The following is a 22,557-nucleotide window of genomic DNA, read 5'->3' as shown; positions in this document are numbered from 1 at the left end:
AATTAGGTTAGCAGGCTGTTGCTTTTCAGATCTAGGACATTTTGGGGTGTCGTTCAGTTTCTTTGTGCTCTGTAATATGAGTTGGTCACATTCTCGTTGAAGAAAAAAAAAACACATTTATGATTTCATTCGAAGCTAACTCTGCCATTTTCGGAATATTCCGATTTGAAAATTATGAGTTGAGCTGGTATGAATTGATGATAAAATTATAAATTGAAAAAAGCCAAAAACAAAATTGAAATAAAGATCAAACTCAAAGAATAAAATTCAATAAGAGTAAGTGTTCGAAATGTCCTCTGGTTTCACGAATACCTTTGTTTTTAATTAGGGAAGAGTTTAGATGTTTAGATTGAGTTTCAGCAAGATTGAGCTCCTTCGCAATACGCTTTGTTTGTTCGACATCTTCACATTAAAGATTTCTATGTCAGTGGATTGGAGGAAGGAAGCCACAGTTATGGTTGTTTTGAAGCCCAAAATGTCGATTTTTCACAAAAAAACACTACAAGTGCCATGAAAACACCACTTCATTTTCAAATACTTAGTTAAGAATATTTCGAGAACTTATGCATAAAATGATAAAACAATTACTGTGCTGAAATCAGTATAAAAATACCTTTCGAATGAGGTATCACTCACCTCATCTTCCCTATTCAAAAATTGGGGGTGAGGGTTGTAGTACCAAGGGTTGAAGCGCTATGCGTCCGTAACCTACATCTTAAGTTGTCCCCCTCGAAACAGAAATCGACCTGTCCGAGCATTTCTATCGAAAAAATTTATTTCGTCTGTAATCTCGTCTCTTTCGTTTTCAAATGGCCACCCTGTATAATGGAGAAGGTGAGATATCATAGTTGTGGCTACCATAAATCAATTTCCTTTTTTATGTAAAGAGCCAAGTAGTTCGGATTCAAAAAATATTGCTCTTAATTATCCTATTTATCATATTTTTTTCTATAAATCCCCTTCAAAAATGACAATTACTGCATTAACTTTTTATTTCGAACTGTCAACACCATGTCGCTGCAATCTATATTGAATTCCTAATAGTGTTGGCAACACAAAATAAATGGTAAGGTACTATACTTCATTCAAATTATTTTAGCAGTCGGTTGGCTATGAAATAATTTTCTCAAGTTTTTGTAACTAGAACGAAGTTAGGTTGGCACTCATGAAATGTCTTTAATGTCATAACGCCGTTGCCACAACTAATATCAATTTTTATTACGAAAATGCCGAAAGTGATTGAAAAAAGAGACAGGGTTTCAGGAAGTGCTATTTAGAATTCAGATCTGCTCATTCAAATAGTTATACCCTGATATTCTAAAATCCACAATACGTCAGACGATAGCGAACATATTCAATGTAAGAGAATTTATATAATGTTTCATCTGAATCTAAATGACTTATATTTCAGCTGAATATTTCCACAATCAGAAAGATTGTGAATGAAGAGTATGACAAAGAATTTCCTTCTATTGGGAGACCCAAAAAAGTGGTGGCATTTGGGAATTTCATGTTTGAGTGAAATTATGCGAAAAGTTTACTATAGGGTTTTCGATAAATGTCATCGAAGAATAAGTTCCCTAAAATGGATTTTTCTGCTTTTCATTTGACTTGTCCTATACAATGTAAATGTCTTAAAGTACTGATAAATACCTAATTATTATAATTACATCAATGTATTAAGATGAAAGCCACAAATACGCGCAAGTTGCCCTGTTCATGTGAAATTTTTGTTCAACGGTGAAGTTGCATCTTAACTTGAAACTTCCTTCAACTCCTTTTACTTATATTGATGCAAGATGATTTTTGTTGAATAATTCAACATTCTTGTAATTATCTCTTCATTCCTTCGGGAGATACCCATTGCCAACCACTGCATCATATGCATTTCATCTTCGGGTTAATATTTTTGAAATCTACAAATGATGTAAGCCAAAGAAGATAACGAACATTAACTCTCCTCAAGCTAGTACATATTATGATATTATACTGATCTCTTGTATTTTTCAATTTTCATGCAAATAACTGGATTTGCTATGCCTTCAATCAGTTTGTATAAACTTCAATTATGTTCGTCACATATTTTCCGAAGAGATTCGACATTGTGATAAAATACGTAATTACTGAAACTTTCATGTATTTAGAACGGGCAACAAAGCGTTGATTTAAAACCCAAAAATGTTTTGACAAGCTTCATAACCCCACATTTTCGTACTATACAGAGTGAAATGTGTCAAATTTCCATGGCCAACCGACTGCTAAAATAAAGTTGAATGAAGTATAGGTACAGTTGGCATGAACGATTTGCCATTTTGATGACATTTCATAACCTTCAACTAGCTACGCCAATATGCGTTATTGGGCTCTTATAGTTTCTCAACGCTCACACGATCATTGTCGTGTTGGGAAGCCTATATCTCTCAAAGAGGTATCTTCTTTCATGAAGTGAGTGTTTTAAGTTGATCTTTCGGTCGTCGGTGGTAAGTTCTTGGCCCACTAGCGTCTTGGGTGAGGTGTTCGTCAACTAGTCTTCGTAATTCCTCATTTGAATGTTGAAAGACCGACAACATTTTGGTCATTGAAAACACATTTGACAATGAGATGGCGCTGAAAAGGAACTGAACTGAAAAACTGTTTAATAACAGCTTTTTGTTTCATAATTGGAAAGCGCGGAATTCGAGTTCTATTCCCTGACCAGAAAACAAACATCCTGAGATGCAGAACAGAAGTATGGTTTCGTTTTGTAATCAGAATGTTAGTTTTCATCTGAAAATTGTTTGGAATCAACTGATATCAATGAAATACGTTGTTAGATATAGGTATTATATTTTTATTCGCAATTCATGAAAAATTTACAGAAATTTTATATTATGGACAACGAATAGAGCATTGAATAGGACACAGAAGTCTATGGTTATTTGTTATACGTCAAAGGTGATATCTCTGTGCAAAACGTTGTTTCGAATCAATAAACTTAGTTGAATCTGTACAATTTATATCCGAAATTAATATGAACGAATGTTCAATATACCATCATAGCATATACATTTCAGTTCTTCACATATTATTTACAGAATATTCATAACCACAATTGGAAAAACCTTACAGAGATATACTGCCCTGCTGAGAAATCAAGTCGTAACCATATCTATGGTTATTTGTTATACGTCAAAGGTGATATCTCTGTGCAAAACGTTGTTTCGAATCAATAAACTTAGTTGAATCTGTACAATTTATATCCGAAATTAATATGAACGAATGTTCAATATACCATCATAGCATATACATTTCAGTTCTTCACATATTATTTACAGAATATTCATAACCACAATTGGAAAAACCTTACAGAGATATACTGCCCTGCTGAGAAATCAAGTCGTATCTGCATAAACAAAGTTTAGCACTAGTCAGGCTCTGCAGTTCTTCTCGTTGGTTCGACAACTTTATTCATGTTGTAAAATCCCTTTACTTCGAAGATGCCATTATTCTGGTTTGGAGATATGTACCGTGAGGCAACATCCGAGTGACCCCAAGTACTTCCGGTGATATCTTTTTCTGATATCTGATATCAAAATGATTTTAATAAGGACATTTTGACAACTCGATCCAAGTCCTCGAGAATTTTGAAGGAATCACCACCACAGGAAGATTATGTTCTCAACGACCACACAGCCAATTGCAAAAAATCGCACTCAGAAAAAAATAAGTCATAAAGTATCCAAATCGATTTTGTCTCACAGCAAATATAAAACCACATATGCAAAACGGCGGACGTCAATGTTTCGCTGAGGCCACGTTCGTTCTTTATCCCTCGAAAGTCGGGCACTCTATCTCATGAATCATGCTAAATAGTCAACAATTTTGAACTTCGTCTATTTATCGTCAGCCATCTCGAGCCCGCTATATGGAGGAGGTGGGTGAAAAGTTTTTGACGCCGTCGATATTTGGCGAATATTAATCAAGAATGCCTGGCGGTTAGTGGCAGACAAGAGGGAGTTGAAAAATTGGATTTCGTGAGGGTTGTTTCGAAGGGTAGAAATATATGAGTAGTCTGTTCACGCTAAAAGTTCTCATTTCTACATGTCAAGAAGTTGCTTCGAGACTCTTATTTATGGTTTGTTGTTGAAGAATATATCAAATGACATTTCTATCGTAACAAAGTTTCTAGAGAATATTTATTTTGAAACTATAAAATACTTCGTTTTTTAAATTAGTCATCTCCATAACGTGATTTTTCATTGAAAAAAGATGCAAAAAATAATGTTTTCAATCATTTGAGTGGATCACAAAGTTTGTCATTGAAAATTCTGAAACAATGCCAGTATTCCTTTCACATGGCACAACATATCTGTTACCTGAAGACCAAAGAAATACAGAAGACCCATCCAAGAACCGACCAATCACATGTCTTCCAACGATGTTCAAATTAATCGCATCGTGCATTTCACACCGAATTCACAAATATTGCGAAAGGAATAACATCATCGCCATGCCATCTGGGCAAAGTCCAGATGGTCGCACAAAAAACGAGATAGATTATATTATAACGGACAAAACACGCATCGTTAAAGATGTGACGGTATTGAATAGGTTCTCCACGGGCAGCGACCATAGACTCGTACGGTCTAAGGTAGTTATTGATATCGATAAAGAACGTCACAGAATGGTCAAGAAGAGAACAAATAAACGTTGAAAGAAACCAGCAGATATAGAGGGATTCCAGCGCACTATAGATGATAGATTGGCAGGCTGCGACGCGAATTCGAACGAAGATGTCAACACACCCAATGACATTTTAAACCAGTGCCATGCTAGAAAGTCAAAATAAATACTGCCCAAAAACTCAAAAAGAAGAAAAATTGAGCCACAATACAAGGCAAATGATCCAAGAAAGAAGAGGTCTCAGAAGTAAAGGAATAGTTGCTAACAACGAGCTAAAAGAAGCGAATAAAAAGGTGGTGAAAGCCATAAGACGTGACATTAGAGCATTCAATACGGGTCACATCCAACAAACGATCGAAGATAATAAAAGTATGAGGGTTATGAGGAGAAAACTTGGAATCGGGAAAAAACATATAATCATACTAAAGGCCAAACAAGGTATAACAGCAACAAACAGAGAAGAAATCCTAAAAACAGTTGAGGACTTTCACCAGACGCTGTACACAAGCCAAAACGAAGATACATTAAACTCTAGCACAGAACCGGATATAGTGACAGCCAAAAAAGGGGTTGTGAACCAAGGTTCAGAAGAATTGCCATGCATTACAAAAGATGAAATAAAGCTCGCGCTAAGGAGAACAAAGAATAACAAAGCTCCTGGAGAAGACAATGTAGTTGTAGATACAATAAAAATCGGTGGTCCGCGTTTACTAGAGAAAATCAGAGTGCTATTTAACTTATGCATATACAATAGTACCATACCAGACAAGTGGCACAATGCTATTGTAATACTTCTCCATAAGAAAGGCGATATAGCGCAAATCGAAAACTACAGACCGATAAGCCTTCTAAGCCACCTCTATAAACTGTTCACAAAAATAATAACAGCAAGACTTGAGAAAAAACTGGATTTCTATCAGCCTCAAGAGCAGGCGGGCTTCCGTGCTAAATTTGGAACAAATAATCATTTGCAGAGCATAAAAACGGTGATTGAAAAAAGCATCGAATACAACAGACCACTAGTCCTTGCTTTTGTAGACTTTCAAAAGGCCTTCGATACTGTAGAGCCGAAGGCGGTCCTCAGTGCATTACAGGAATGGGTTGATTACAAATACTCAAAGCTAATCTACAATATCTACAAAAATGCTACAATAATGGTAAAGCTCCATGAAAACACCAAACGCATTCGAATCGGCAGAGGTGTCAGACGAGGAGACACGATATCGCCCAAACTCTTTATAACAGTCTTGGAGTATGCTTTTAAAAGACTAAATTGGGAAAGCAGGGGCCTAAATATAGACGGTCGAAAATTGACAAATCTACGTTTTGCAGATGATTTGGTTTTGCTGGCAGATAACCTTAAGGATATTCAAGACATGTTACGAGAACTACAGAAAGCGTGTACTGCCATAGGACTAAAAATGAATATCTCAAAAACGAAATATATGACAAATTCAGTTCACAGTGAGCAAATTTTCATTGGTGATGAGGAAGAAGCTTTGGTGAACAAATATTATTATCTAGGTCATGAGGTCCAAATGTCAAGAGACAACCAAACGTGCGAAATGAAAAGAAGAATTACACTATCCTGGGCAGCTTATGGAAAGCTTGCAGAAGTCTTTGAAAGCGATCTTCCGCAATGTTTGAAGAGGAAGGTGTTTAATGAATGCGTGTTGCCGGTCATGACCTATGGAGCTGAAACCTTAACACTAACCGCAGCAAGCGCTAACAAACTTATGTTAACACAGCGCAAGATGGAAAGGTCCATGCTCGGGATATCATTGCGAGATTATATAAGAAATGAAGATCTTCGAAGAAGAACTGGCGTCACAGATGTAGTTGTCCAAATTCGCAAACTCAAGTGGAAGTGGGCTGGACATGTGGCAGGAATGATGGACGGGAGATGGACGAAGAGGCTGCTCGAGTGGAGACAGCGCTTGGATAAAAGAAGCAGGGGAAGACCTCCCACACGTTGTACGGACGATCTGAAGAGGTGTGCAGGCAACTGGATACAGAGAGCTCAAGACAGGAAGCAATGGGCAGAAATGGGGGAGGCTTATGTCCAGCAGTGGACGCAGGGAGCTAGATGATGTTGATGATAAGTTCCTGAAAAACGCCATGTCAGGCTGGCGTAGTAGTATTCAAATGGAAGCAGCAGATGGCTCAATTACAACAGGAACTATTGCAATAAGACGCAGAATTTTCCAAGGAAAACCCCGCTTGGGACTCGCTGGTTGCTGTTGCTTCTTCTGCAGCAGGAGCCCGCCTCCTCAACATCCTGCCACCGACGTCCCGCATGCTGTCATGTCCAGCGCCGGCTCCAGACATGCCCGGACGATCCCCAGGCGGCGACTTGTTTCCGAGGCTTCTCGTTATCACCATTTCCATAGGTTTGTGCTGTCCTTTCTCGGTTTGGGTGAGGGGTAGAGAAATTAGAGCAGAAAGAGCACCCCTATAAAGGATGTGGAAGAGAGAGGAAAAATGAATGGGACTGCGGACAGCAGGCGTGGCTGCACCGTCTACTTCGCGTCGTTAGGATGGCTACCCTGCAGGCCATCTACCAAATAGTTTCCAGGTAGTCCAGATATTATGACTTTAGCCTTGCGGCCTTCACAGTCATATCCAGAGGAACAAGGTATCGGCAAAATAATTGTGTTCAAAGCTTTACCACAATAGTCAAAGAGATCTCAGCAACACTAAGTGTAACTGTCGTAACATGAATAAGTGAAGGGGCAGCACTTTCTGTTACATTTTGTCGATATCAGATTGACATCGGGAACATTTGGTTAGAATCTGTTACTCAGTGGCATCCAGCATTAGTACCTAAAAATATTACATTTCAATTAGGATTTTTGCAAGGATATGGATTGAATTCCTCATATTTCAAACACTTTGAGAATTCAATTTCGGACAGAGAATAGACTAACAACTATCAACTATTAATAAATACATTACTCACCTAGCTCATTAATTTACATATATAATCCATTACTCTTGTAGTTTTTATTATTAGTTATAAATGAAAAAACAATTACTAATCCCAAACATATTCAATTTTTTTTTCTATTCTTCGGACGGAAATTGTCGAAGTTGCACGTTACTGGTGAACTAGCGATTTATTTCTATCCTTTTTTTATCAAAGGGTAAATTTATTTCTATAAATTATGATTTCGACTGTTTTCGATAACTTTTCGTCAGTTTTATACAAATGTTTTCATTGTTTTCCACAAAAAGTTCCAATTCTTCAGAAAACTTGCTCATATTTTATCAAATCTGGCTCGACAATTACGTTAGCTTATGATACCTTCGTTATTGAATTATTTCGAGGATGAACGTGATGCCTTTTTTTCCTGCCACATTCAAGAATCAATTTTTTTAATGACTCTAGTTTCAAATGTACTGAAGTTTCATTAAAGTAAATTATTTTTGCCTTGGGAATAAGTTCATGGATTGTTTTCAATATTGCTTCTCTGTTGAATGGTGACCAAGAACTCACTCAGAATGAAACGTAACGTAATATATCGATATGTCCATACTACACAGTGAACCCGATTATTGGGAACTTTTAAGAAGCCTACGTTCAGTACAGCCTGTATTTATTCATTTCCCTGAAGGAAATCTATATTTTCAAAAATTTCACTCTTTACTTGGTCGATACAAGCACGAGTAAAGGGTGAAATGAGTTTAGAATTTTTGTGAAGATTAAAAACATAATAAATCACATTAGAATTTAATTAACGTATCCCTTTTGTGATTGCAATTAAGAAACTTCATATGAAAAATTCTGTTGCGATGGTAAAGAACTGAAGGTTTTCAATTTCCCATCATATGATTGAAGTCATTTCTTCTTTTCACATTTACTTTGAGCTTCTTTCATTTTCCGTATGAACAGAGAATTAAGGTTAAAGTGGAAATTTGGGGTTTGAAAAGTCCCAATTAGAATAAATGTTGATGAACTTAGTTGATTTGTTGATTTGACCTGAATGAAAACTTTTCAATTAATCGCATCGATTCTTAGTATGTGAGTACAACCTCACATGATTTCTCATTCTTATCTTCTGTTGTCTATATGAATAATCTATTTCCGCACAGAAACGTGCGTTAGTTTTTCTTTCTTGGATACAGGGTCCTGCAATAGTGCGTTAGGCTTCCATAGCTGCCAAACCAGACGTTTCAGGAATTTACTTGAGAAGCATCTCCTTTGTTGCCTATAGTAAAGGCTATGAAGATTTTTAGGATTGAAGAATAAAAAATTCGGTGCTGACGAAAATCTTTTTTTGGTATATTTTGAAGATTTGGTATGTTGCTGTGATTCTTCTTATGTTTTATATAAGACTTATTTATTCGTTCCCCAGTCGCAGAAATATTTACCAAATAAAATATGGCAAAAACTATCAATGCTGAGATCGATGTTGCATCTGAAGAAAAAGACTGAAACTGAACTGAAAATTTTTGATGAAGTGGAAGCATTCATAAAAAATAAACATAAAGGATACTTTCCTAAAAAATCAGAAGTTTTGTCCGGAGATCAAAAAATTCTTGAGCTCCAAATTACGCTATAAGGTTAAATTTATTTTTGATTTCCCCTGTTGAATAGATTTTCACATCCATAATTTTGAATGTAGCTTTTATTATTTTGGAAAATTTTTGGTGCCTGCAGAATCAGGAAAATACGGTTAAAATAGACTGTAAATATGATTAAATTTTGAAAGCCTGGCGAGTCACTCCCCCTGTCGGCAGAAATCGGTACGGTGGCTGGGCAGGTACCGGTACAACTGTTTCCTCACTCTCTTTCTCTCTCTCTTTCTCTCTCTCTCTCTCTCTCTCTCTCTCTCTCTCTGTGCCCCTCAAATTGGCTTCCAGTCAGACAGCAGGTCGGAAGAAGCTGTCAACCTGTCTCTTGATCGGTCGGAAGTCGGCAATCTATTAACAGAATAAGCACAAAAACACGGTAGGAGCCCCAAGCCCCCCTGGAATCAAACGGCGGTCGAACGGTCGCGGAAGTCGGCTAAAATGACTAGATCAAGTTTAAATGGTACGTCGGTATTTTCAGCTAGTTCGAGGGACTAAAGAAAACGTAAAATAAAATAGTAAAAATGTCACCCCGGGTATGCACTGCGGGAGGAGTAAGAATGCAAGTGACTTGCCTTATGGCCGTATGCACCGTTTGATTGAACGTAGCTTAAGCTCTGAAAAGACGTTCAAACATAGAATCTCTATGGAAAAAAAAGGTGTTTAAGGAATTCATCTCGTTTAATGAAACGGTGCATATCGTCGTTAAAACCCGAAAAATGTGTAACTCCCAATATAATCAAAAAAGAGATTTTGATGCTATCCCTTAGCGGTTTTCAACATCTACATGCTCAGCAATTTGCGTAGTTCCATCGAACAGTTAATTATTTTTCCCGCGCAAAATAGAATAATGTGTATCTCCGTGCTTGAAATTGTTTAAAAGAAATACGTGTACCTCCCTTACACTAGCACGGCGTCAGTGCATATATACACATCGCATCAGTGGATAACATAAAAAGTAGTAGAAAAATAGTGCTGCTTTGCTGTGAAAACAAAGGTTAATATTAAGGGAGTACGGGTATTAGTAAAAAGTTTTTTGCCTCTCCTTTAAAATCAGCTAAAATGGAGTTACACATTTTTCGGGTTTCAACGACGATATGGCCATTAAACTTTAAAATTTCGCCGTTAATCCCACTAACGGTAAAAACACCTTCAACACTTTCCTCGGCACCTCGATCTTGTTCTTGACCTTCATCGCCGGGCCTCGAAGAAGTACCCCTCTCCGCGGAAAACTTGCCCCACTATGGGTAACTCATCTCTCCATTGGATGCACTCAAATTGTTCGGTCAATCAGCCGACTCGGAAAGAGACGGAAACAAACAAGTTGAAAGACCTTTTTCCACTCAGAAAAAGTATGGTTGAACGGAAAGAATTATAAAATATGTATATGAATTCTGAAAACGAAAGACATATACGGACTACAAATGTCTGGTCAGTGGAAAAAAGCACATAATATCAATCGGTAAAGCCCCTCTATGACAGTATTACGGTTTTCTTCAAAAATATTTCGGTTGTCAGGTCATATGCAAGTATCAGTGAGGAAATTTCCTTTTGTGTTGGATAGATGGATTTATTGATAACGGCCGTAAGTCTCATTTCATAGTTCACATCGGATATTTTCTAAAAAGATAATTTCTTAACTCAACATTCTAAGCGTATTTCTGTGAGGATATTATCGTTTCATCTGGAGAAATTAGTTTCGGTTAACCGGTATCTCAACCAATTTTTCTCACATATATATTTTGACTTTCTTATTCCGATGTTTGTTGCAGGTCTTCTTGAAAATGGTTCAGTGTTGATAGACTGACTGCCTGAAAATGAAGCTCACAGCTTTCTTTACTGCCCTCCTTGCTATAGTAATGGCACTTGATGAATCAGTTTGGGCAGAGGACTGTACAACGTGAGTATAATTTTATTTCGGTAGTTTGGTTGATGAGGAATATAGACTTGTGTATTTCATTTATTGAACTTGAGATTTCCATGATTCTATTGAAACAACGGTATACTTATGAGTTCATAACTATGTAGAATGTTTTAAACTATATACAAATGAACCTCCAGTTTAATATCAAACTACACATTGAAAAGAAAGACGAAAAATTATTTCAATTCTACGCAATGAGGACTGATTCGATCACGTGAAACTTTTGTTAAATTTGTGCTTTCAACAATATCTAGCTAATATATAGCTGAACCAATTAACCAATTTTATTGACCGCGTTTTCCAGATTCGGCTCTGTTTAATATAATATATTTATATATATATTATACATATTATTTCCATAAAATATAATTATATTTTACTCCCTTACAATTCACTTTTCTTCGGAAGGGTCCACCAAAATATTTAATAACTTATATTGTGCTTTGGTAATGTTCTACTTCCCTCTTTTATTCAAAATTTGTTGTATGATGCTGAAGTTGTATCATTCGTATATTATTTTGCTATGAATGGTTAATCAACCTACATGACTACATGAAGAAATGTAGAAGTCTTCATAAGAACAATACTTTTTAAAATATTAGAGCTTGGCTTATATTTCTAGAATTACCACTTGTATTTTTTTTTATTATTCTAAACAAAAAAGTACAAAAAACATTCCCATTTGATAGTCAGAAAAAGAAACAGATTCAAAACGAATTAAATACGGAAAAAAAGAGACATAATGTCTCATAAAAAAGTCTTCTCGAAACTGAAGATAATCCTCACTGAGATACGTTATTAACCAATATACGTGTTTCGCTACCGAAATCTCATCTTCGGGTGCGGTAAAGACGGCGAATAGTTTTTCTGTTGTATAAAAGCATCAATCGGACAAGACTGAATTAAAAGTCCACTTGATGATATTAAAATCTTTAAGGTAATGAGGAAGAATCTCTTCGTGCAGCAAATAAAATATAATAAGGAACAGAATGAGAAACCAATTCGCAGATGGCAATAATTTTATCTCCATCTGTCAAGCGGGACTTCCCATCTTGTTCATTATTTCATGTTTAAACCCATCCTCTGTTCGAATATTTTATAACCCAATCTCACTCCTTTTATTGGGGTGTTCAGTATTCAGTCCATGTGAAGGAATGCCCAATAATTGCTTTACACTTCTAGTTGGGTATTGATGATACCCTTTAATATGCATTTATGAAAAAAATTTTCAAGAACTTTTGAATGAGAAACGTATGTATATTGTTTATAAAGGGTGAGTATGAATAGACTTTTTGGATGCGACTTTAAAACATTTCATGGAAACTCACTTGAAACAGCAACAATTTTTCTAGTAAAATAATTGACTAGTCAAGAACCGGAAAATAACTCTGTCCATTTACTCCAAAACGATTGAAAAAATCATTCACTTCATCATACTGAGTCTATACCTACTAAGACGAATGCAGAACATCCAGTTCTTTTACTCACGAACAGCGACTGCCATCAATAGATGATAAACTAAGTTTATTTGAGAGTTTTATTGGAACTGCGTTTCTTTCATGTAAACACCCTATATGTTCTATATATTTTCATTTCAGTTAAAACAAATCATAGTCCACATTCGCCCTTCGACTTCTTCAACTCCTATGATATGCCGTCACAACTGGCGGACTGCTTGCGAGCCTTCCCCAGTCCTATGAATGATAATGCACATCCGTGGCGCAAAACATGAAAGTCATTCATCCGCGACTGGAATAATTGCTCCACATCTACTATCCTCCTCACCCCGTCCTCCTCGGGGGTTCGTTACGAATTCCATTTGAGTTTGAATATGAGATGGTCCTGGTTTACTTTGTTTGATTTTCCCTTATTACCAAGTCTATTAAGTTCCCAGATGAGCGATGTAAATTTGCTGACTGCGAAATGAAGAAAGGAGACAGGCAAATTGGGCACCACGGTGGGGACATGAGAGGGTAACGAAGGGGTGAAACGATTTCTTGTGTCGAGGGCGCATTGACGAGTGTGTTGGAATGTTGCGAACTTTATTGGTCGATGAGTTTTTAGCTGCTTTGTAGGTTTTCATTTGAAATGGAAGTTTTTTATGTTCTAGTGGGAGTACATTGTATCTCGTTATATGAAATGGATAAAGTTCTTACAAATTAGTGTTGCCATAAACTAATTGAATAGAGAATACATAGCCCACTCGAGAAACAAGCTTTGCGCCATCTGTTTTCACAGTACACTTACTAATTTGAAAAAAAAACTGAATTAAAGAGGAATCTGTAACTCAGATTTTTCGTAGTAATCCAGACAAACATATTTGAAAAATTTAAAAAAAAAACATTTGAAAAAAATCAGCATCCGTTGTTGATTGAGACATTATTTTCTAGCTTATACGAATCTTGTACGATTTTCGGTTCTAGTTTTCTAGACCATTGGTATTTTGTTCAAAGCCTCTGCACATTCTTGTGGTGTGATCAAGTAACACTACTCTGTCTCTTCATATTCAATAGAATCCATTTCACTACAACTATTCTACGAGGGTTGCGTTTTATATTTCGGGATAACGGTCCAAAAACAAATATCGAAAATCGCTTCATTGTTTTTCAAAATAATTCCCATGAAGATTTAAACAGTTCGGCGTCGAAGCACGTTTCCTACTCTTGATTGAGTTATCTCCAATATATGCAATCTGAACGCAACAGCCACTTCTTTAGGTGTCAAAAAATGTGGACCTCTCAGTTTTTTTTTACGCACTAGAATGAAAAGGAGTGATTCGTTGCCAAGTTAGGACTATACAGAGGATAAATGCAGTTCGAGCCGAGGGTTCGAAAGTAAAGCTGCATCCACAATCAATTCGCGGGACGAAGTGCGCTTCGGCACGAAAGCTGAGCAGATGGCGTTCTCTGTTACAATTCAAAATGAAATTTAAGACTAGCTCGGAATTGGAAATTTCTTGCAAGCTGCAAATTATCACTTCGGCAAGGAATTTCGTGACGGCTGTGGATGATGCCATGCTTATGTTTTGATCAGTTAGATGTTTATTTCACTTGATTATTTTGTCTAAAGTTTATTGCGAAAAGTAAATTTCATACCAACTTTCGTGACGAAGTGCACTTCTGCCCGCGAATGGGTTGTGAATGCAGCTTGATGATCCACATCAACGATACATATCAAGTCTTCTATGTTTATTTAAAACAAAACAGGTCCTGTCACCGATCCTTGTGGTACACCCACGGTTACATTTTTTTTACTGATCTTCTTCCGTCAGAATCTACAATTTTGTTACAATCTTCCAAAGAAGACCTGAATAAGTTTAGTGCTGCTCCCCTCATGCCAACATACTCCAACATACTTGGACAAGAGCTTGATCGACACAATCAAATGCCTTGCGCAATTCTATGCAGGTCTAGGCCACGTTCCTGGAATCAGTCAATGCCCCTACGATGAATGCGATAATTTGTTGTAGGTAAGATGTCGATTTTTCTATCCTAAAACCATGCTGAGAATCGTCCAGGAAGGAGTTCCTTTCCAGGAAGATAAGAATCCAAATTTTATTGAATTAAATTAATAATAGAAGATTCGAAGACTTTTGGGTCGACTGGCAGGACAGTAATCGGTCTATAATTTCCATATGGATTATCTCATATACTGGAATTACCTTAGCGAGTTTGATTTCATCCGGAGAAATTCCCTTTTCAAAACATCTGGAATGAGGGTGGTTTGAACAGCCTATTTCAGCAATCTCACAGACAAGCGGTAAATATCTCAGGAGAGCTTGTTTTTCAATAAGGAGACTGCTTTCCTTACTTCCTCAGGTGTTTTTGGAGATAAAAAATAATTTTGTATTATTCACAAGACCGCTGAAGCTGCATTTGCAGAAAACATAATCAATTAAATCCAAAATCAGGCTCTTCTTCTGGAATGAAGAAAAGAAGCTCATTCTCTACTGATCTGAAAAAGATTTCCATTCCATGTCCAATATCCTCGTTTAGGATTTCTGATAACGAACCGAAGACATTAATCAAAATGTCAGTGATTGCATCTGTATTTCAAAAGAAAAACTGCGAAACGCTTTCAGATAGCTCTGAATGGATTTTCTGTTCCGAAGCTATAAACGTGGCGGACTCAAAACAAAGCTGTATTGAAATTCGATGAAGCGGCCAAGGTAGACATGGAAAAGGCTTTCGAAACTAATACTTCTACGGTTCGATTGAATCGTGTGAAATCAAACGAATACACAAAGTGCGCCGTAGGTTTCGTACTGTGATATTTTATATGCTGCATTTCCGCCAGTGAAAGTCGTTCAAGGAAATTCGATTTTGTGCTTCAGTTGACTTTTTCCGATGATAAAATTTTAAGTCTCTATAGGGTCTGTAATATGCATAAGTCCTTGAAAGACTATTGAGCCTGAGTTTAGAATAATAGGTTTTTGATCTCATTTCAGCAATTTTATTTCGGATAACAAATATGTGTAGTTCACACTGAAATAATTGAGGAACCAAATTTGAAGAAGTGAAGAGACCAGCAGGAAGACATCCGCATGGCGATACGACTAAATAAGTAAAAGATCTAATACGAGAAAATAGACGACTCAGAAGAATATATCAGATGAATAAAGATGATCCGAATAGAAGGAACCTCAACTGCCATAGCCAAATTCTGAAAAATGCCCTGAAAGACTTTAGAACAAGTAGATGGAACAAAAGAGTTCAAAAACTGAATACAATTGATCATTCTGCATGGAGAATGCAAAAAAGTTACGAGGAGAAAATTCCACCCCTACACGGAGAAAGAGAATGGCGTATACCAATACTGATGAGACAGATGCATTGGCGGACTCGATCGAACGAGAATCGAGAATAAATTACAGGATAGACGACAATAATGAAGATTTGGAAGAAAATGAGGAAGAAATGGATGAATTACCAGCGGCTGCTGAAAAAGACAAACCAACATCGCCAAATGAAATCGGGGAAATAATTAGAAGTTTGAAGAAGATGAAAGCTCCCGGAAGCGATAAAATAACGAATGTTATGTTGAAAAAATTACCTAGAAAAGGTATAGCCGCTCTAACAAATATCGCTAATAGAATTATGAGGACAGAACACTACCGAGAAAAATGGAAAACAGCGGAAGTCATAGTGTTCAATAAACCATTCGAAGAGAAGAAGTTCACACAAAACTACAGACCGATAAGTCTACTTTCGGCGTTAGGAAAAGTAGTAAAAAGAATTATATCCACGAGGCTAAATGGGGAAACCAAAAATCTGAAACTAATACCACAAGAACAGTTCGGATTCAGAAGAGAGCATTCAACAGAGCACAGACTACATTACAGAGGGATTCCAAAATAAACAAGCTACATGTCTTGTTTTACTAGACGTCGCAGAGCATTCGACAGAGTATGGCATGAAGGATTAATATATAAGATGAGATGTGTTGGATATTCGATCAGAATATGCAAGTTGATCCGAAATTATCTCAAAAATAGAAGATTTTATGTGAAAGTAGAAGGAGAATGCTCCACAACAAGAGATATAGAGTCTGGAGTACTCCAAGGGTCAGTACTTGGGCCACTTCTGTACAACATATACATTAACGATATTCCGAAGAATCCAAGAACCATGCTAACGTTATATGCTGACCACACAGGCATAGCAACTCGACAGCGCAACCCAGAAGTAATAAAACGAGTTCTACAAGAAACGATTGACGAAACAAATGACTGGTGCATAAAGTGGAAAATCAAGCTCAATGGACAAAAGAGCCAAGCAATATCACTACGGAAGAGAAGAATGCGACACATAATGAATCTAGAAGTTGACGTCAAAGAAATCGACTAGAAAAATGAAGCCAAATATTTAGGAATAACGCTTGACAAAGGACTCACTTGAAAACTCATATCAAACAAGCAATCGACAAAACGAAAGCAGCGATGAATAGACTCTACCCTCTAATACAAAAAAGAAGCCTCATGTCGAAAGAGACAAAATTGAAGATAATCAAAGCCGTTGCTAGGCCTCAATTGACTTATGTATCAGTTGCTTGGGTTTTCGCGGCAAAAAGCCACATCAAAAGAATTCAGGCCACTGAAAACAAGCTGCTCCGATGTGCAATAGATGCACCTCGGTTTGTCAGGAATAGACAGATTTATAGGGACCTAAAATGGGAAACCATAACGGAATTCACGAACAGAAAAGCAGAGAAATTATTCGAAACAGCGAAAAACCATCCGAATCAAGAACTCAGGAGATTAGTGGACTACGACCCAGAGGAAGACAATAGAAGAATGCGAATTTACTGAAAAAGAACAAGAGATCAATTGAAAAGACATTAAAATGAGAACTGAAACTCATTGATTAATCCAATAAAGTGTTATCCAACAGAGGATAAACACATAAATCCCAGCACGAGAGTGTGCGAGAAGAAAACCGACAAAGAGATGAACGGTTTAAAGGCAAATGCCCGGAACCAAAATTCCAGAAGCAGGTTTTTCGTGGGTCTCCAGCTCAGGAGAGTGAGAATCCTCACACTTGTTCCCCCTCAGGAGAGGGTAGTTCGTCTGACTTGCAATATAATGGGATATGCTGGGGCATGCAGAAGGGTAAAGCTCTGCAATATGAAAGTTCAAGACATAGAATTCAAGGACGATTGTATTTTAGTCACCATACCAAATAAGAAAACTTCCAGTTCCAAGCAATTTATCATTTCGGACCCATTCTGGTTTAGTCTTCTTAGAAAATACTATAAACTGGGACCATCACAAACAGATCATAATCGTTCTTTTATTAATTTTAAGGCTGTAAAATGCACACTGCAACCTATTGGCATAAATAAGATAGGTGGAATGCCAAAACAAATTGCCAATTTCTTAAACTTGACTGATCCAGAACATTGCTCAGGCCATTGCTTCTGTAGAAGCTCAGCTTTCCATCTAGCCAACAGCGGAGAAGATTTGATGGCATTAAAGCGGCATGAAGGATGGAAGAATTCAGCATTTGCTGAAGGATATGTTGATGGGTCTCTTTAAAAAAAACTTGATATTTCCAAAACTCTTACACCCAAACTCAATAAGAATGCCCCATAACTAAATATGCTTCCCACTTCGGCAATAAATAATATTTCAGAATTGTCAATTGGAACACAGGAAATTAATATAACTTCTCAACGTCCGATGCATGATAACCAACCTTCCACTTCTTCAGCATGTTTCAATCAAGCGCTATCCATGAATGGAACACATCACAACATACCAGGAATATCAACTTTAACTACTGGTTCGAACTGCAATATAACAGTTAAAATATTCAACAACTACACAATTACAAAAAGCGAATGATGTAAGGATACTTGTTATGTAATCAACAATTCTTCTGATTTTGCATCATTCATTAAGTAATAAAGGCGTTAATCGGAGAAATGTACATTATACACATAATCATAATTGTATCACCAATGATACTTGATGCAGGATATAGATTGCTGCTCAATAGCTTCTCTGTAAATACATTTGTACTATGTATGTGTATTCATCTTTGGATTAGGAAAATTCCCTTCAGTCCTAAAAACATGTTGTGTATATATAAATATAACCACCTAACTTATAGATCAGATTTAAAACAGTTCTCTAATATAGATGATTCAAAATTCACAAGAAGAAAATCTCTAGTATCTTATGTCAGCATTAATAGAGAAATACATTTAGGATATCCACTTGCCTATCCAACAAACAAACGTTCAAAGTAGGCTATTTGAAAAATTGAGTTATTAGGTATATTATTCCAAGATGATTTTCGAACAATTTAAGTGTCTATTGTACAAACTGGATGATTATCTGAAAAACACAATACTTGAAAATTCTTGAGGAATTTAATATAAAAATGACTCTCTAGTTGAAAGCATCATTACGATGAAATTTGTCGAGAAAACAAAAGTCTATCTTCCATTGATTTCGCTTGTGATTCCGAAAAAGCTTTATGTAGTTAGTTAGTTGTTACTTCCCTTATGCACTATACAAGTACCCTCAAAGCCAATGAAGGACAACAAGTAGTGGAAAAAAAATATCTTATAATATATATATGCCTTGATGTATGATCGGGAAACTAATTTATTGAAGAGCCTTAGCGAAATATACTCGGTTAACTAGCCGACTCAAATGCAAACCCACAAATGGCCAATTTTCATGGAAATGTCTTATTCGAATGGGGATCGTGCCCATTGAGAATTTTGATGACTTGGACAGATTTAGGAGCCGTCTAAAAGCGGTTATGCAGTTCTCAACTTCTAGATCGATAGGCGATTTAGCAAGACGGCTTCTCGATTATGGAGAAAGTTTGAGGTCGTTTGGTGCAGCCAAGTTTGGAACATCTAACACTTGCGTAAATTTCGGGATTCCAAATTTCACGTAAAGACATTAGGATTCTGGTTTACGGAGTTCTTGAATTGATGAGTTATTTGTTCTCCTCTTTTCAAGTTTTTAATAGGCAGAGAAATTACGTGTGATTGAGAAAATTGTTACATAAAGCAAGATGACAATTGAAAAATAGATCGTCGACATACGAAGAAAACTGCTGAATCAGAACAAAAAAACTCCAAATGGATAGAAAATAAAAAAACACTTTTTTACGAACACTCAGTATGTGCTGAGGGTTCAAAATGAAGAAGAATTGAAAAGAATTCAAAATATCGCTGAAGGACAATGAATATTATCACCGAAGAAAAAAAACAGGACCTTATTCCGAAAAAATTACAGAATATGAATTCGTCCGGTTCCTATTACATTTTGACAAGTGTGCCATGCAAAGTGAAAACTAAATTCTTTAGAATGGGTTATGAAGTTTTTCTTGGCAGTAACGAAATTCTTCCTGTAAGGGATGTGAAAAATATAGGTTTTGGAACTTGAATGAAAAATCATGATATTCTGAGTACTGCCCTGAAAATATTGATATTTCATGAACCGTTTAGAAAAGCTTTCTGAAATGAAAAAACCCATAAAGATCGATCGAAATCGTTAGTTATGGCTTTAGGTCAATATTCATGAATCACCCCTTATCTCCGAAACTAATAACAAGCATTTTTTTTTTGGTGTAGCAGGGGGAAAATCTGAAAGTCAGACGAACCACCCTTCCCTGAGTGGGAACAAGTGTGGGGTTTCACACTCTCCTGAGCTAGAGACCCACTAAAAACCCTTAACTACTTCTTGAATTTTGGTTCCGGGCATTCGCCTATAAACCGTTCATCTCTTTGTCGGTTTTTCTTTGGATTTAATCTCTCTTTAATTGATCTCTTGTTCTCCTTCGGTAAATTCGCATTTTCCTTTTGTCCTCCTCTGTGTCGTAGTCCACTAGTCTCCTGAGTTCTTGATTCGGATGGTTTTTCGCTGTTTCGAATAATTTCTCTGCTTTTCTGTTCATGAATTCCGTTATGGTTTCCCATTTTAGGTCCCTATAAATCTGTCTATTCCTGACAAACCGAGGTGCATCTATTGCACATCGGAGCAGCTTGTTTTCAGTGGCTAGAGTTTTTTTTGATATGGCTCTTTGCCGCGAAAACCCAAGCAACTGATAGGCCTAGCAACGGCTTTGATCATCTTTAATTTTGTCTCTTTCGACATGTGGCTTCTTCTTCCTATCAGAGGATAGAGTCTATTCATCGCTGCTTTCGTTTAGTCGACTGCTTGTTTGATATGACACTTCCAAGCAAGTCCTTTGTCAAGCGTTATACCTAAATATTTGGCTCCATTTTTCCAGTCGATTTCTTCGCCGTCAACTTCCAGTTTCGTTGTGGGTCGCAGTTTTCTTTTCTGTAGTAATATTGCTTGGCTCTTTTGTCCATTGAGCTTGATTTTTCACTTTATGCACCAGTCATTTGTTTCGTCAATCGTTTCTTTTAGAACCCGTTCTATTACTTCTGGGTTGCGGTGTCGAGTTGCTATGCCTGTGTCGTCAGCATATAACGTTAGCATGGTTCTTGGATTATTCGAAATATCGTGGATGTATATGTTGTACAGAAGTGGCCCAAGTACTGATCCTTGGAGTACTCCAGCCTCTATATATCTTGTTGAGGAGCATTCTCCTCCCACTTTCACGTAAAATTTTTGAGACAATTCCTGATCAACTTGCATATTTTGATCGAATATCCAGCACAACTCATCTCATATATTAATCCTTCATGCCATACTCTGGCGACATCTAGTAAAACAAGACCTGTAGCTTGTTTATTTTGGAATCCCTCTGTAATGTACTCGTGGCGATAATTCTTTCTTCTACTTTTCCTAACGCCGACAGTAGACTTATCGGTCTATAGTTTTGTGGGAACTACTTCTCTTTGAATGATTTATTGAATACTATGACTTCCGCTGTTTTCCATTTTTCTGAGTAGTGTTCTGTCCTCATAATTCCATTAGCGATATTTGTCAGAGCGGCTGTACCTTTTCTAGGTTATTTCTTCAACATAACATTCGTTGTTTTATCGTTTCCGGGAGCTTTCCTTTTCTTCAAACTTCTAATTATTTCTCTGATTTCATTTGGCGATGTTGGCTCGTCTATTTCACTATTTGCTGGTAATTCATCCATTACTTCATCATTTTCTTCAACCAGTTCTTCCAAATCTTCATTATCGTCGTCTATCCTGTAATTCATTCTCCATTCTCGTTCGAACGAGTCCGCCAATGCATCTGCTTTATCAGTATTGGTATACGCCATTCCCCTTTCTCCGTGTAGGGGTGGAATTTTAGTCTTTTCTCCTTGTAGTCTCTTTTGCATTCTCCATGCAGAATGATCGATAGTATTCAGTTCTTGAACCCTTTTGTTCCATCTGCTTGTTCTTAGATCTTTCAGGGCATTGTTCAGAACTTGGCTTTGGCTGTCGAGGTTCCTTCTATTCAGATCATTTTTATTCATCCGATATATTCTTCTGAGTCTTCGATTTTCTCGTATAAGATCTTTTACTTCTTTAGGCGTATCGCCGAGCGGTTGACTTAATGCTGGTCTCTTCACTCTTCTCGTGCTTTTTTCGTAAGCTTTCAATATATTCTCTTATAGTTTATCAACCGCACATTCCAGATCCTCTGGAGTGCTTATTGTTAGAATTTCTGTTATTTTCGATTGTATTAAATGGCTGTATTTAGCCCAATTGGTATATTCTCCCATTTCCATCAGTTTTTCTCATGGTTTATCTCCAATTGTCAATTCCACGGGATTGTGGTTTGAGGTTCCATCTTCCAAAGTTTCAATCGAGAATTCTGGAGTTATATTTTTCAATATCGTGATATCTATTACATCTGGTATTCCTTTACCAAAAGGAACATATGTCGGTAGCTCTGGTCCAATCACTATGGCATTTCGTTTTTCGGCGAAATCCTTGCGTTTTTTGCCATTTCTATTTTGTGTTCTGCT

At 36.9% G+C, this 22,557-nt stretch overlaps 1 protein-coding gene across 2 annotated transcripts in view; it reads left to right on the top strand.

Annotated features, from left to right (window-relative positions):
• LOC123318930 (C3 and PZP-like alpha-2-macroglobulin domain-containing protein 8) overlaps positions 1-22,557 on the top strand; it is a 1,198,665-nt gene that overhangs the window by 52,033 nt on the left and 1,124,075 nt on the right. For both annotated transcript variants that reach the window (XM_044905716.1, XM_044905717.1), the window contains one exon: positions 11,007-11,134. In XM_044905716.1, coding sequence (XP_044761651.1) covers positions 11,052-11,134 — 83 coding nt within the window. In that variant the 5' untranslated portion in view covers positions 11,007-11,051. The remainder of the gene's footprint in view (positions 1-11,006; positions 11,135-22,557) is intronic.

Source organism: Coccinella septempunctata, chromosome 8, assembly GCF_907165205.1.
Source record: "Coccinella septempunctata chromosome 8, icCocSept1.1, whole genome shotgun sequence".
NCBI classification, from domain to species: Eukaryota; Metazoa; Arthropoda; class Insecta; order Coleoptera; family Coccinellidae; genus Coccinella; species Coccinella septempunctata.
The sequence above is the reverse complement of the archived record's forward strand: the minus strand, read 5'-3'. Positions and strand labels throughout refer to the sequence as shown.